Genomic DNA, 16,231 nt, shown 5'->3' with positions numbered 1-16,231 from the left:
TTCTTTTAAAAAGTTTTATTATCTTAAAGGTTCATGACTCTTGTCTGAAATGCTCAGTTTTGGCCTAAGCGCCTACTTAAAACTTCAACTTAAATGCCCACTGTTATGATTGGCTAACATTGTGCAGCCCCTCAAATACAGCCATATTTAAACCTCAATCAGAAGAGAATGAACCTGCTCTACAACATTAGAAAACTAAATTTCAGGGTTTACACACAACGCACACTGTAAGCACACCATCGCCATTAACTATCAAACAGTCATGACATTTGAAATATTCATGAAGGAAACTGTGTACTTACGGTTTTGCGATCGGGTCGATCGTGTTTTTAATTGCGCCATCCTTCAATAACAGTTCCTTTGCAAAGCTTGAATCATATTATGACTGGTTCACAAACAATTCACACTGATATGAACCGAAAAACCACACATACATAGTCCAAAGCATAATGAAGACGCACACACATACATTATTATCGTGTACTGAAGCCGGGAGCCATCAAAACGGTCAAAGACGTCCATCTAGTGCATGTTTACATATACCAAAGAATTAAAAATAGCACAGATGAGCGAAAGAACAGTTTGTTGAGCAAGTTGTTCTTAAAACAGCAAGAGGCAGTGGCTGAATTACAGAAAATGATGTCTCGTTTTCAGAGTTGTAACTTGACACCGTGTCTTTTAAAAAGCGGCGCAAGATACACAACAACTTTCAAAGATGTCTGTCTAGTGCATGTTTATATACAAAAATAATACAAAATAGTCCAGATGGGTCCCCTTTGGTTGTCAGGAATAGTTAGGCCACACTAGGCCTGTTTGTCGTGCTCTCTCTCTTTCCAAACTGAGCACCAGTGGGCGGGGCCAAGGATGCAGTGACAAAGTAGGCGTTGATGTTGTTGCTGTAGAGGCGGTCATGAATTAATGAGCCCCCAAATGACGTAGGGAAGTCGCGGAAGTAGAGAACGAGGCGTTTTTGCAGCTAGGTTTCAATAAATGCTTTTATTAACATTTCATGTCACTACATTACAATTTGTTATGTTACATTTTGTTGCATTTCATTTCTTTTTTAAATGTTTAGTTCTCTTTAGATTTTGTTTCATTGCATTTTGTTTATTTAAAAAAAATCTTATGTTAAGTTCTGTACACATTACATTATAATGGAGTACCTTTGAGTACGATGTAAATACCAGGGTGTATGACTATGGTAATCATTCAGTACCGTGGTTGTATATTTCAAAGTACCATTGTATTAGTGTGTGCGTTTTTTATTTTATTTTATTTTTAGACATTCTACCTTGGTTACACTGTCATGTAAATGCCATAGGATTTTATGGTAATTATATGGTAATCAAATACCATGGTATTACCATCTCATACCATCTTTCTACCATGGTACTACCACTGTACCTTTTTAAGGTGACCCTCAGTGCACTTTCATCATAAGGTAGTTTAAACTGTAGTTATTTGTGACAGTGAATCTAGATTTGGACTTTTTTAGTCCTTTGAAATCATCCCAACTCCACATCATAGTATATCTTCTTGAATCTAGAACTGTAAAATAAATTTATAGGGCCTTTAACACTTACATGTGTTCCACTGAGACATCAGAGCAAGTTGGACTAAAGTTTTTCTTTCTCATAAAATCATTTATTTTCACTTCTCTTGCGCTCCCCATCTTGTTTTGATTTTTTCTCCCCCAAAAAATAAACTCCCACCTCAGCCCTCCTGCGACTTCCAGCTCTCCCTGGAGCAGCAGTGCGGCTCCACAGTTGCGATATATTCATATGAGAGGACTATTTAAATGAAATGAAATACATTTTTCAGCGTTGAACTTTGTGCTGTAGTTCCCTCGGGCTGCTCATTCAGGCCCATTTCCTTTCAAATGACTGCGCTGTGATACATTAGCATATATTTCCCTGCTCACTACTTCTCTCTCTCTCTCTCTCTCTCTCTCCCTCTCGCACTCTGTGTGAATGAGTGTGTGATGCAGTCAAAGCAAAAATGCTTGTTTTTGTCTTTTTACGAAAAGTTGCTCAAGGCTGCAATTGATCATTTCAAACAGTGTGTCATTACTCTTGCCTCAGAGATCAGTTTTGTCCTGTGTTCATCTGTAGGAACTATCATACAGCAGCCTCACTGAGTCTCCTGGTTGGGTAGTTTAGATGGTCGTTATTAAATAAAATCTAATCCTGGATTACAAGTGGATTAAACTAGGTTTCTATTCTGTTCATTTAATTTTGTTTCATTTAAGTTTATTTTAATTGTTACATTTGTTTTGTAAATTAATTTCGTTCTTTACATTTTGTTTGGTAACGTTCCATCATTGTTTGCGTTACGTTATGTTTTCTATTTAAAATTGCCTTCTGTTTACATTATATTTTGTTTCTTTTAAAAAACGTTTTGTTCGTGGCTCCAGCCAGGTCTCCTAAGCAACCAAATTGGCCTGGTTGCTAGGGAGGGAAGAGTCACATGGGGTAACTCCCTCGTTGGTCGCTATAATGTGGTTCGTTCTCGGTGGGGCGCGTGGTGAATTGAGCGCAGATGCCGCGGTGGATGGCGTGAAGCCTCCACACGCTCTATATCTCCATGGCAATGCGCTCAACAAGCGGGTTGATGGTCTCAGACGCGGAGGCAACTGGGATTCGTCCTCCGCCACCCGGATTGAGGCGAATCACTACGCAACCATGAGGACTTAAAAGCTCACTGGGAATTGGGCATTCCAAATTGAGTGAAAAAGGGGGGAAATAAAATAAATAAATAAATAAACGTTTTGTTCTCTGTTGCATTTAGTTTCTTTTCGAAAAGTTTGTTCCCTTTACGATCTTTTCGTTATTTTCATTTTGTTAATTTTTTTTGCATTTCATTGTGCTATGCTTTGTATCTTTTCAGAATTGTTTGTACTCTAAGTTAAATATATTTGTTTAGTTATATTTTGTTGTGTTTTAATGTGCTATGCTTTGTTTCTTTTAGAGAAGTTTCATTCTCTGTGTTTCTTTTGTCTTTTTGCTTCATTACATTTTGTTGAGTTACATTGTGCTACATTCCGTCATTGTTTGCGTTACGCTATATTTCTTCTTTAAGTAGCTTTCTGTTTACATTATATGTTGTTTCTTTTTGAAAGGTTTAGTTCTCTTTATGTTTCTTTTAATTGCCTTTTGTTGCATTTCATTGTGCTACTCTTTTTGTTTTTTCGGAAAGTATTGTTCTGTTTGTTATTTTTAGTTTCTTACCGCAAAGTTTTATTCTCTTTACGTTTCTTTTATTTATTTTCATTTTATTACTTTCGGTTGCGTTTCATTGTGCTATGTTCCGTCATTGTTTGCGTTACGTCATGTTTCTTAAAATTGCCTTGTCTGTACATTATATTTTGTTTCTTCTGTAATAGTTCCGTTCTCCTTTGTTTCTTTTCATTATTTCTGCTTTTTTTTTTCTTCTTTTTCTTGCATTCCATTGTGCTACACTTTTTCTTTTTGGAAAGTTTCCTTCTATTTACACTTCATTATTTGCATTTCATTATGTTTTGTTGTGTTTCATTGTGCTACACTTACTCTACTTATCATTGTTACTTTTTGTAGTAATTTTTTTTTTGCATTTCACTGCATTTTAAAATCTTTTATTTCATGCTATGTTTCGTTGCGTTTAATTTCTTAAAGTTCTCTTTGTTAGGTTTCATTGCATTACACTTGTTGTGGCTCAGTGGATTTAATTTATATCCTACTGGACTACATCAAACATATCCAACAGGCTTCTGCCATAGGGAGAAGGGTCTTGCTTTCTTCTTTTCCTAAACCCTCTTCCGAAACTACTTGAGAACATAAAAAAAGTTAAGTTTATTATAATAATAAACTTTATAAATGCTTTGCTTCTTAGTTCAAGGCATTTGCATACAAAAGAATCATTTCTGTGAACATTTTACCTCAGTAAGAGGTGAAGAGCTCATCTCTACCAGACTCACCAGCTAATCGGCCTTAGTCTTAAGCTTCATTTGATTGGATAAAGATTGAACAAACGCAGGAGGTCTCACAACACTACGGTCGTGCAAACAGAGGGTCATTACAGAATCCACTAAGGACTGTTTACATCTCAGCATGTGTTTGACATTACAGCACATCAAAACTGATAGTTTCTGAAACCACAAGCATTTATTTAAATGAAAGAGATGGCTCCATATAGCTGAAACTGCCAGGAGAGCCATACTCAAAAAAGCCACCAGTTGTGCGACTGCCAATAAAAGCAGCACTCCTGAGAACATTCAAATCGACTAGAGATCATGCAGTGAAATTATGATTTAAAAGTATTACTTTATTTAAGATGGCGAGGTACTGCCTTGATATAAAGGATTTTTTGTTTGAGATGATCACAAAAGAGTGTGGTTTTCTTTGTTCATTTTGGCAACAGAAATCACACTGACTTCTTTTCATTCTCTCGTGACATCTCTCTCAGCTTATTATTGCATTTTGGCTGCGGCTGCCGTTTCGCTTCCAAGTAAATAAAGCACAGTGACTGTATTCTGTTTTAACATTGTTTGCCTTGAAACGCAGAAGCCGTAATGAAATCAGTGTTTGGAAATGAAACTGGTATTTTGCTCTCTGCCTGCATCAGCTCATGTTTTCCTTGCGGCAGTAATGTCTAGAACTGGTGCCATAAATGTAATGTGTAAATTCTATATACTGTACATAATGGGCTATAGATTGACAGACTAGATTGACTGTCTCTCTGTCTGTCTGTCTGTCTCTCTGTCTGTTCATCCATCCAGCTACAGTATATCTCTGTCTGTCTGTCTGTCTGATTATATTGATAGACTGTATTTCTGTCTTGTCTGTCCATCTATATGTGTATCTATCTGTGTATGTGTCTGTATGTCTGTCTGATTATATAGATTGTCTGTCTGTCTGTGTATCTATCTGTGTATGTGTCTGTATGTCTGTCTGATTATATAGATTGTCTGTCTGTCTGTCTGTCTGTGTATCTATCTATCTGTGTATGTGTCTGTATGTCTGTCTGATTATATAGATAGACTGTCAGTCTGTCTATCTGTGTATGTGTCTGTATGTCTGTCTTATTATATAGATAGAATGTCTGTCTGTCTGTCAGTTCAGATGGATAGATGGAATATCTATCTGTCATCGTATGTCTGTCAGTCAGTCTGTGTATCATTCTGTCTGTCTGGCTGTCCGTCCGTCCGTCTGTCTGTCTGTCTATCTGATTATATAGATAGACTGTCTGTCTGTCAAGCTGTCGGTCTATCAAGCTTTCTGTCTGTCTACCTATCTACTGTATCTGTCTGTCTATCTGTCTGTCTGTCTGTCTTGTTTGTGTCTGTATGTCTGTCTGATTATATAGATTGTCTGTCTGTCTGTGTATCTATCTGTGTATGTGTCTGTATGTCTGTCTGATTATATAGATTGTCAGTCTGTCTGTCTGTCTGTGTATCTATCTATCTGTGTATGTCTGTCTGATTATATAGATAGACTGTCTGCCTGTCTGTCTGTCTGTGTCAGTCTGTCTATCTGTGTATGTGTCTGTATGTCTGTCTTATTATATAGATAGAATGTCTGTCTGTCTGTCTGTCTGTCAGTTCAGATGGATAGATGGAATATCTATCTGTCATCGTCTGTCTGTCAGTCAGTCTCTGTATCATTCTGTCTGTCTGGCTGTCCGTCCGTCCGTCTGTCTATCTATCTATCTATCTATCTATCTGATTATATAGATAGACTGTCTGTCTGTCTGTCAGTTCAGATGGATAGATGGAATATCTATCTGTCATCGTCTGTCTATCAGTCAGTCTCTGTATCATTCTGTCTGTCTGGCTGTCCGTCCGTCCGTCTGTCTATCTATCTATCTATCTATCTATCTATCTATCTGATTATATAGATAGACTGTCTGTCTGTCAAGCTGTCGGTCTATCAAGCTTTCTGTCTGTCTGTCAAGCTGTCGGTCTATCAAGCTTTCTGTCTGTCTGTCTATCTGTCTGTCTGTCTTGTTTGTGTCTGTATGTCTATCTTTCTGTCTGTCTGTCTATCAAGCTGTCTGACTGTATACATGGTGTGCCTGTCTGTCTAACGTATATACAGACACACATACTGTACCAACATACTATAGTTTCCTGATCTTGTTATTGTGGTTTATTGTTTAGCACATTGCTAAACAATAAACTCTGAGTCAATCCGTTAATCTATTATCACTCATTGACTGCTCACCAGTCCATCCTGTTACTTACAATTCAACACACCCTCCTTTGTTACCCCCTCACCCACCAGCTGTTTGGCATTGTATGTGTGTGTGTCTCTAGGGGAGGACACAAGAGTCGAGGTCAAATTAGGAGCCAACAGAAGAATTTCCTTCCGAACGTCTTGGGCAGGTGCAGAAAGCTCATGCGAACGAATTCCTCCCTTGTCGTAAGACGGAAAATATTTTAGTGGACGGCTCACACACATGCGGTTCTCCGAGGTTCGGGTTGTTGATTGGTGGTGGTGTGTGAGATGGATTGCAGGACTTGTCATTACTTTGTTTTTACTCATGTATATTAAGTCACACCACCTACCTTATGCTTTGTTTTCTGTTCCACACTCAAACACATGCTCACTTTCAAACACGCTCAAAATGACACATTATAAATGTGAATTGAAAGACACTTTGACCTGCAGTTGTTCAAATAAGCATTTATGCTGCAATAACACTTACAAACATGACCTTTACCATAACAGTTTGTGTCACTTTGTTAAAACAGTTTTGATCTCACCACTAACTAAAAGTAGCAATGCTACTAACATAAAGGTAAAGTGTGTAATGTTAAAATATGTTTTCCTACCCCAGCTTAATATACAGAGACAACTATAAGTAAGCCTGTTAACTAAAGTTACAAAAAGTGTAACTTAACTAAAATGATTGCTCTCTTCGTAGCAACGTTATCACTCCAACCCATTAACATTGTCTCGACCAATAATGTGAATTTGGGGCGGGGCTGTCTGTTTCACAGACAAATGGCAGACAAAGTGAGTTATTTTTCAGTTGCTTTAAAGTAGCTCAGCTGTTTCCAAAAATAGTGTACTTTTTTTTTTTTTTTTTAAATAGCAGTGTAATGTGATTTTTTTTTTTTTTTATTCAATTTTTTTATTTCACATTATATCGTGTTCAGTGTAACATCTGAGCAATCAAAGACGATGATCAATCAACAGATATGTATTCAATAATTTTAATTAAATTCAATAAAAATAATACATCAACAACAACAAAACAAAAATGAGCTCTACGAGAAAGCCTCAATTAGCATTGGGAAGCCCAAATCATTTCAGTGATTTGGAGGGTTCATTTTGACGAATGTGTAAAAAAAAAAAAAAAAACAATTATATATAATATATATATATATATTAAAATACTGCTGTATATCATTACATTTTCGAGTTTTTTTTTTTGTTTGTTTGTTTTTCTTTAGTATTACTATGTTCTTGTTTTTTTTTATTAATTTTTTTCACTGTTTTCGAAGCAGGGTTTTTTTTTTGTTGTTTTTTTTATTATCACAGTTTTCAATGTAGGATTTAATTATTTATTTGTTTTTGTTTCATTACTATGTTTTCAATGCAGGTTTGTTTTTATCACTGTTTTTGTTGCCATTTTAGTTTTTTGTTTTATTATCACTGTTTTTGATGCAGTGCTTTTGTTTTTTTTAGTTTGTTTTTTTATTGGTTGTGTTTAGTGGAAGTTTATTTTTAAAAGTTTATCAGGTTTGATGCCGTTATCCTAAATAATATCCCAGTTGATTTTTGTGCCGTGTAAATGCTGCTCTTTGTAATCGGATTACTTAATCTGATAATTATATTATTTAATAGATGTTGCCCTCCTTATGTAACTCAAATGTAGTTAGCTACGTTTTGTTAGTTATGTATAGTGTTGCAAACTACGTTTTCACAAGAGTAGTTTGACTATGTTTAAAGTACTTCACCAGAAGCTTGTAGCTTCACAAACTACACGTTCAGAGTGATTTTTCATATGTAAACACATGCTTTCCCTCTTTATCTCATACAAGTACTTATTCATTACCTCTCTCACAAACACATACACAATTACCGACACACACATCTGGCCATACACACACACACACACACAGCTCACTCAGTTGTGACCCAAAGCCTCTGGGCTTACTCTGGGTCACTGTATCACAGGGTCAGTTGTAGGGTACAGATGCTGTGAGCTTGCTCACACTAGTTTTGTGTCTGTCCCAGTGGAGATGCTGAGTGTGTGTGTGTGTGTGTGTGTGTGTTTAAGCTTGGTTTAATCCTCAGCTGCCAGCACACAGTATATAACACACAGCATTTATTCTTATGGCTAATCAAGCATGAAGCCCTGTATTTATCTCACAGTCTAGTGTAAATGGAGTATAATAGTGTAAATGAGACATATATCATATGTTCAAGAGTATACATCACAGTACAGTTTTAGTATATGTGAAGTATATAGCATTTATTCAAGATTAAATGGGATATGTATTATACATTTTAGTGTAAATTGGGTATAGAATATAAATTCTACTGTATATGAGGTCGTGACCCAAAAATAGGTTGCAGGTCTGTTGTGATAGGGTTGCAGAGAGAATGCTAAATGCAAAACAAATAATCATGCTTTTAGGATAGCAAAAATAAATGAATAAATATTCAATTTCAAAAGGGAGGAGAAAATGCTTCACATATCTTTTATTGCTGACGTCGGGTTAATATCTATGATATTTTGGTGTAAATTCATCTGTCACTGGGTAGAAACTAGCCAAACGAGGCATGGACAGGTTGCTTAACATGCCCTCATCCTGAAAAACCATGAACAAACTTTTGCAGTGTGAAAGGAATTACAGCCCTATGACTACATTATATATACACCGATCAGCCGCAACATTAAAACCACCTGCCTAATATTGTTTAGATCCCCCTCGTGCCGCCAAAAAAACGCCAACCCGCATCTCAGAATAGCATTCTGAGATGACATTCTTCTCACCACAATTGTACAGAGCAGTTATCTGAGTTACCATAGACTTTGTGTTGGTGCCAGATGTGCTGGTTTGAGTATTTCTGTAACTGCTGATCTCCTGGGATTTTCATGCACACAGTCTGTAGAATTTACTCAGAATGGTGCCAAAAACAAAAAACATCCAGTGAGCGGCAGTTCTGTGGATGGAAATGCCTTGTTGATGAGAGAGGTCAACAGAGAATGGCCAGACTGGTTTGAACTGACAAAGTCTATGGTAACTCAGATAACCGCCCTGTACAATTATGTTGAGAAGAATATCATCTCAGAATGCATTGTAAAATCTGTAAAATCCCAAATCAAAATCCTGAATCAAAACCACAGAGTTGCATATCATATATTTGAGCATAAATGAGGTATTTAATATTTAAAATGCCCTATATTATAGCTTAAATTGATCTATAGATCAAGTCAAATCCTCTTTATAAGGCATTTTGTACAAGTATTTATTGTAGTCTGAGGTTCATTGGCACATCTTTACATTTATAAACGTTAAACCAGTTTAGTTGCCCATTAAAAAATATTTCCTGTGGCAAACTTCTAGTGAACATTGTCATAAATTTGCCACAAAAGTGCTACAAGTTTGCTGCAAATAACCCATACAAGCGCACTGGAAAAGATTACAATCACAGATTTTTAACTGTAGTAGATCTTCAAGGATATATTCCCTGAGGTCTCACAAATGTTCATTCCTGTTTAATCCACCTGCAATAATTAACCATTAGTTTACTGTAAACATTGTATTGCTCTTCATAGGAGCATTTGAATTATGAGCCCTGTCAATAGAGCCGCTCTGAAAGAACAAAATGAAACCACAATAGTCACTTTGTAATATTAGTCCGGAGTCTTCAGTCTGGCTGTGTTTGGCCTTTATCCGTCTTCAACAGTTAACACACACACACACACACACACACACACACACAGTGTTCAGTTCTTGGGTGGTCAGAGCTGACAGACACATTACAAACTCTGCTGATGGATAATACCCACACACACACACCTACAAAATCTCACAGTGGAGTGTGCAATCTTCACACACACACACACACACACACACACACACACACACACACCCCCCACACACACACACACCCTTTCTGTTTGTAACTAACTTTGACAGGTGAAATAGTGAACAGACTACTCACGCTTTGGAGTGAGCTATATTAAACATCAAACACTGCTCGCATGAAGGCTTCACACATGTTATAAAGTGTTGTGCTGTATAGCACAGGTTTTGACATAAAGGTTGCCCGCGAACCCGAGTTGTTATTTTTTTAAAGGCAACATTGAGCTTGATGGACATAAGACGGATGCAACCCTCGGATAAACAATGTAGGGAATGACCTTGAAAATATTAAAGCTTATAAATAGGTAGCTGACATGACATACTTGGAGAAATTTCATGTGGTGTGACATGCTTTTTAAGCACATTTTGATCATTATTTTGCATGCCATCTTTATGACTTCATATTAATTCAATTACATGAAATATTTGCATTTTTAAAAATGAAGTTGTTCATTTGAAATGATCTAATGAAGGCAAAAAGGTTGTTTTAAATGGTCAGAAAATGCACCTAAAATATAAACTTATTTTATATAAATGTTATCTATTTTCCAGGAGAATGCCAGTGGAGGACTACCCGAACCAGAACTGGGCCAAACAGAGAGATCTGGCCAGTTACCCAAACCCCACTTATGAGTATCCAAATCAAGCGGGCTATCAAGACAACTATCCTCTGCGCTCGCCCCGTTTACCTGTACCCAGACACACAGAGGGTGCCAGTGGTACATACCCCTCCCCTCAAGTGCCACAGAGGGGTCCTCTGAGACAGGATGTCCCTCCCTCGCCCAATCCTGGTGCCAGAGGACCACCGCGATATGAAACGTTAAATCAGGGGAACTATCGGACGGCGAGTCCTGATCGCTATGGGGCGTACAGCGATGAACAATACCAAGACCCCCGACAGAAGAACCCCATGATTGGTGCTGTCTAGAAAAGGAAGAATTAGGTTTGTGTTTTCACGAGAACATGTCCAAGTCACATTTCAGCCCAAAATCAATAAAATAAAAATATATATTTTGCATAAAGTTAATAATGGCTATATTATAACCATTTGTATTTCATGATTTAAAGGCAAATTCTTGCTCAAAATTGTCATTACCTTAATGTCTTTTGAGGTTTTTTTTGTTTTGTAATTCTAGTACTGTAATATATATATATATTTTTATTATTATTATTATTATTTTTTATTATTATTATTATTTTTAATCAGTGTAACTTAAAGGCTGTACAACAAATATATTTTCTCACTTTGCAGTAATAAGTATTTGATTTTTTTGTATTACGGTAATGAGAATTGGGGGAAATTTGCTTGGTTGTCATGAAAGTAGCCACAATGCAAAAAACTCCTAATGATTTTCTTTACATTGTGACTGTTTTTATTACATTTAAGCACATTATCATTACCATTATGCATGCAGATGATTTACTCATTTCATTCTCATTTTTTCACAATATTTTTTTACTGTATTACTGTGCAAAAAAAAAAAAATTACTATTAATTATTTGTTTTCAATCAGCGTAACTTAAAGGCAGTACAATACATACTACCATGATGTATAAATACTTAACGATTTAAATATACGATTACTTTTTTGCATTGAAATTATATTTTTATTTTATTTGTATTTTATTTTTTTGCATTACAGTTAAAAAAAAAAAGGGGGTGGTGGTGTGGGGGTGCTTAATTGTCATGAAAATAATGTAGAATGCAAAAAATCTTTATGGTTCTAAAAAACATTTTTTATTATAATCAAACACATTTTTGCACGAAATTAACATTGCCACTTTATCACATTACTTTTGAGATTTTTTTATTTTATTATTATTCTAAATAGTGATTCTCATTAGATTCTCTTTACTGTAATGCAGTCATTTTTAACTTTTTTATTTTATTTCATTATTATTATTTTTTAATCAGCATAACTCAAAGGCATTACAATAAATATTACCATCATGTATAAACACTTAGTTTGAATAAATCTTTTTTTTTTTTTTACATTGCAGTACTAAGAATTTTTTTTTAATTATTATAATTTTTATTTTAATACAACTACGGTAATAAGAAATGGGGATAAATGTGCTTAATTGTCATAAAAATAATGTCAATGTAAAACATCTTAATATTCATAAAAAATAGGCGTTATTTTCTCTAAGCAAAATATAATACATTTTGTCTTAATTTTGGGGTGAAATATGACCCGGATGTGTTCTTGACAGGTTTTGTGAGATTCCCCCTCGTATCAGATGTCCCAGTTCTTTTAACTTTCTCATTTGGAGACTGTAAGGAACAATCTGAACAATCTGAACACTTGCTTAGACTGATGTCAAAAATATGCAAAGTTGGCTATGTTAATATAAAGTTACTCTAAAGTAAACTAGATAAGTCAATTTTATACATTGTTTTGGATGTCAGCTATATCTCCTTTTAATAAATGTGTATGAATGTGCATGTTATATCCATGAATTACTTACAGTAGTTCTCTTAACATCAGTTTGATTACCCGTATACACTTGGCTCAGTTCTGTTTGTGCATTCACTTGTACGGTTTGTATATATGTATGTTTTGCTTGTATTTAATTCATGATACCACACAAATGTGTAGATGATATTCCACTGTTGTTGGTATGGCCATTTGTACCTCTTATTTCATTGATGTATCCATTGTCTTACAATATTATCCAAAAATGCCTACTTGCTTTACGGTTTTCTCCAGAGCATCTCGCTAATTAGTATATTTGGGTGCCTTATGCTAGCTTGGGTACGTTTTTAAATGTGGAGGAATTTACATTCAGTTTTCTCATGGTTGTGGTTATGAAATGATACTGTATTTTGGTTCTTTCTATATTTTTATTGAATTTGATTAACTTTTTATTCACTTCTGATTCCTGTTATCCCAAAACCCTCCATTAACTTTGCAGTTGTTTTTATTCTATGAAGAAACTCTACACTTTCAAGAGTGGTTTCCCTTGCGAGGTTCAGAGATGTTCTTTCCCACACCTACCTCCCTCAGTTTATCTTTCCAAGGCCGTTCTGAGGCCCAAAAACAACGAAACGGGCGGAACACAAGGTTAGACAAATAGCTGATCCCATGTCAAAGTCTCACCGTGTTGTAACTTTTGTTGTCAATGTTTTAACATTATTGCTATTTGTTTTTCCTCTATTGCTGGTAACCATCCCTTTTCGTCTTTATCGTAACGCTGCGATGTGTCGTTTGAAACACTGCCCCCTAGATTGAGTATACTTAAAAACAGCATTTCCCCAGTGCTCTCATATTGCACAATCTTTGTAGTAGTTGGATCAGCAGTGCTTTAAAACATGACTCCCTGATGTCCTTGGTATGTAAAATGATCTGTGTTTATGATAGTTAGAAGAAGCACTGCCAGTCAAAACAGGATCCCTCAAGAATCAGCTCAAATCGAACTCCATACTTTTTGCAGAACGGCACTTTGTTTTTGCACATACATGGAAATTTGATGCCTAAATAAAGCAATTTACCGTAAAACAGCGAGATCTGTCTGATATTTTATTCTGTTTATGAGAGCTCTGAGAACAGATTACATGAAGTTTTGTACGTTTAATTAGCACGATTTTTACTTTATAAGCATATGCGAGTATGGTTAAATTGGTGTGACAATTTTGTGTTTGTCTTGTTACCGAAAAGTTGATTTTTGTTTAAGGTATTTTTGATATCACATTTTTCTTTAAATGAAAAATCCACTGTGTTCAGCTTATTTTAATTTAGTTTGATTTGAATAGATTTATGGAATTTTTTTTTGTAACTGCCTGCAAATGAATCATTTATCTTGATACTTTTTAACAAAAGAGACAAAACTTTGTGCAATTTTAACCTTAGTAAATTTGTTGATTTATATGTAATTCAACAAATTGAAAAAGGCTAAAGTTGTACAAAGTTTTCTTTTTTTTTCAAAAAAGTTTTAAATTTTTTTTTTTTTTTTTTTTTTTTTTTTGTGAAAATCAAGATTCTTGGTTGTGAAATCAAATATCATGAATTAATGTTGTCTGTTGTTTTTATACTTTATTATTATTATTATTTTTTTAAAGCAGGGAATTTTTTTTTTAACAAAAATATTAAATGTAAACAACTTAAGCATTCCAAAAAAATGTTCTAGATTTTTTTTGCAAATGTGTTTTGTGTCCATTGTTCTCTTGTACAGTCTTACAGCTCCATAATCAAATGTACTCTAGTGATGACTGAGCAAACATACTTATCTAACATTACTGATAATTACTGCAGCTGATTAGTACTAATTTATCCTCTACCAATTAAGCTATGGAGTTATTAGGGCGTAATTGACCTATTTGGGAAAATTTGCTTATTAGGAAATTTGGCATTAAAGTGTTTGCATAAATCTGGAGAGACTTCCTCAGTATAATTAACCAGTGGATGACAGAGAAAGAGTCATTAGGTGTGAATAGACAGACTATAAGAGCACCGTCAAACAAAAGGTAGGTCAAATGTGACTAGATGAAATCTTTTCTGTGATTGTCAGTTTAATCCAAATTATTCAGGGAAAAGACCTCATTCCATGGAGAAATCAATAGCGACAGTGGTGGATTTTTTAATGAAAAAAGTTCACCATGTAGACCCGTGTATAAGTTTAAAGGTATATTTCACCCAAAGTAGCACATGTCTGGATTGGTTATGAGGCACTGAACGATTACCTATTGGCACCATTTATGTGGCAAGTTTGATTTGAGAGCTGTGGCGGAGGGCAAGATTTTTAGTGAATAACAACTTAAATTATGGTCTATTCCTTACAAAAAGCTGTCATATGGCTTCAAAAGACTTGGGCCGTGCAAATTTTTGCATCTATCCGTGCTGTTTTTTAGTTGTTGTTTTTTCTATGTAAAAATGTGCAAGACTTGCGTTTTTTTTGGACGCAGTGTCAAGTTAAAAAGAACTTCAGCATCGCGAGACACCTGCCTCTGTTCATGGTGCTGCTTCTAGCTTTTTTAAATGCAAGGATTCATTAGGTGTGAGCAGCCCCTTAAAGTATAGCACTCAAGACGTATGGACTAATAGGTACTTTATAGTGCTTTTTAGGGTTGTCACGATAGCAACATTTTATTAGTTGGTACTGACACCAGTAAAATTGTATGATTCTTGATACCAATTTTGATACCACAGCAAAAATGGGTAATGTGCCATTGAACAAACTCCTTTAGACTTTTTAGAAAGGTAAATTAACAAAATTTGTATCATTTATTCAAACAAATGCATGTTTCCTTTGTTCAAGTAAACATTGCTTTTAAGTTTTGTTTTTTTATAGGGCCCTACTGAAATCTGTTTGATTTTTTTACCAAATCCTGTTTTCCATTCAGTTTTTTTCTGAATTCCATGTTTTAAAATTTCATTTCATTTCATCATCAAAATGGGGTCTAATCAAATAAATAAAACTTTAATCAAGTAAAAATGGATTGGATTTTTTTTTTTTTTTTTTTTTATCAAATTAATGCTTCTGTGAAAATCTCACAGCATAATATAAAACATAACATTGTTTTTTTTAATTTTTATTATTATTATAAATAAATTTTTTATTGCTGTTATTATTAATACAGTTAATTTTAAATTTTACTACACAGCTGTAATACATTTCAAATTGAATCAGTTTCACGCATCTAGTTGAATCGAGCTTTTATTTTGACGTGGCTTTTCCATTTCTGTGTGTTTTTGACAGTACTTTCACACCTCTGGAAAAGCAGATTATATGGCCCAGTGTGATTGTTTAAGCACAAATGCTGTGATTTAATTATAAATATATAGTCTGCATGTGCTGCGCACTTGACATTGTCCTGTGCTCTATCATCTATTTCAACATGCACAGCGTGTGAGATGCCTGCTTTTTTTTTTTGTAGGAGCGGCTGGCTTCACACACTCACTTTAAAGCGCCCTGCACATGCAGACAGTTTATTTATTTGAATCGCAGCCTCTTGCGATTTATTAATCACACCAGGACATTTCACGATTTGAATTTGATTAATTGTACTTTCATTTTTTCCAGATATATCAAATTTGTGTGTGAGCATGTCTCAGTCAGACAGTGTGCAAGTATCAGATTGAGTCTGTGCTCGGTACTACAGGTACTGCAGAAACACGTATCGTGACATCTTTTTTATTTTAGTATCGACTTTTG

At 35.1% G+C, this 16,231-nt stretch overlaps 1 protein-coding gene across 2 annotated transcripts in view; it reads left to right on the top strand.

The window, feature by feature from the left end:
* Window positions 1–12,529, top strand: part of pard3ba (par-3 family cell polarity regulator beta a) — a 230,645-nt gene extending 218,116 nt beyond the window's left edge. For both annotated transcript variants that reach the window (XM_051702158.1, XM_051702157.1), the window contains one exon: window positions 10,631–12,529. In XM_051702158.1, the coding sequence (XP_051558118.1) occupies window positions 10,631–11,006 (376 nt within the window). In that variant the 3' untranslated portion in view covers window positions 11,007–12,529. The remainder of the gene's footprint in view (window positions 1–10,630) is intronic.
* Window positions 12,530–16,231: the final 3,702 nt, after the last annotated feature.

Source organism: Myxocyprinus asiaticus, chromosome 7, assembly GCF_019703515.2.
Source record: "Myxocyprinus asiaticus isolate MX2 ecotype Aquarium Trade chromosome 7, UBuf_Myxa_2, whole genome shotgun sequence".
NCBI lineage: Eukaryota > Metazoa > Chordata > Actinopteri > Cypriniformes > Catostomidae > Myxocyprinus > Myxocyprinus asiaticus.
This window is presented reverse-complemented; position numbering and strand designations above follow the sequence as displayed.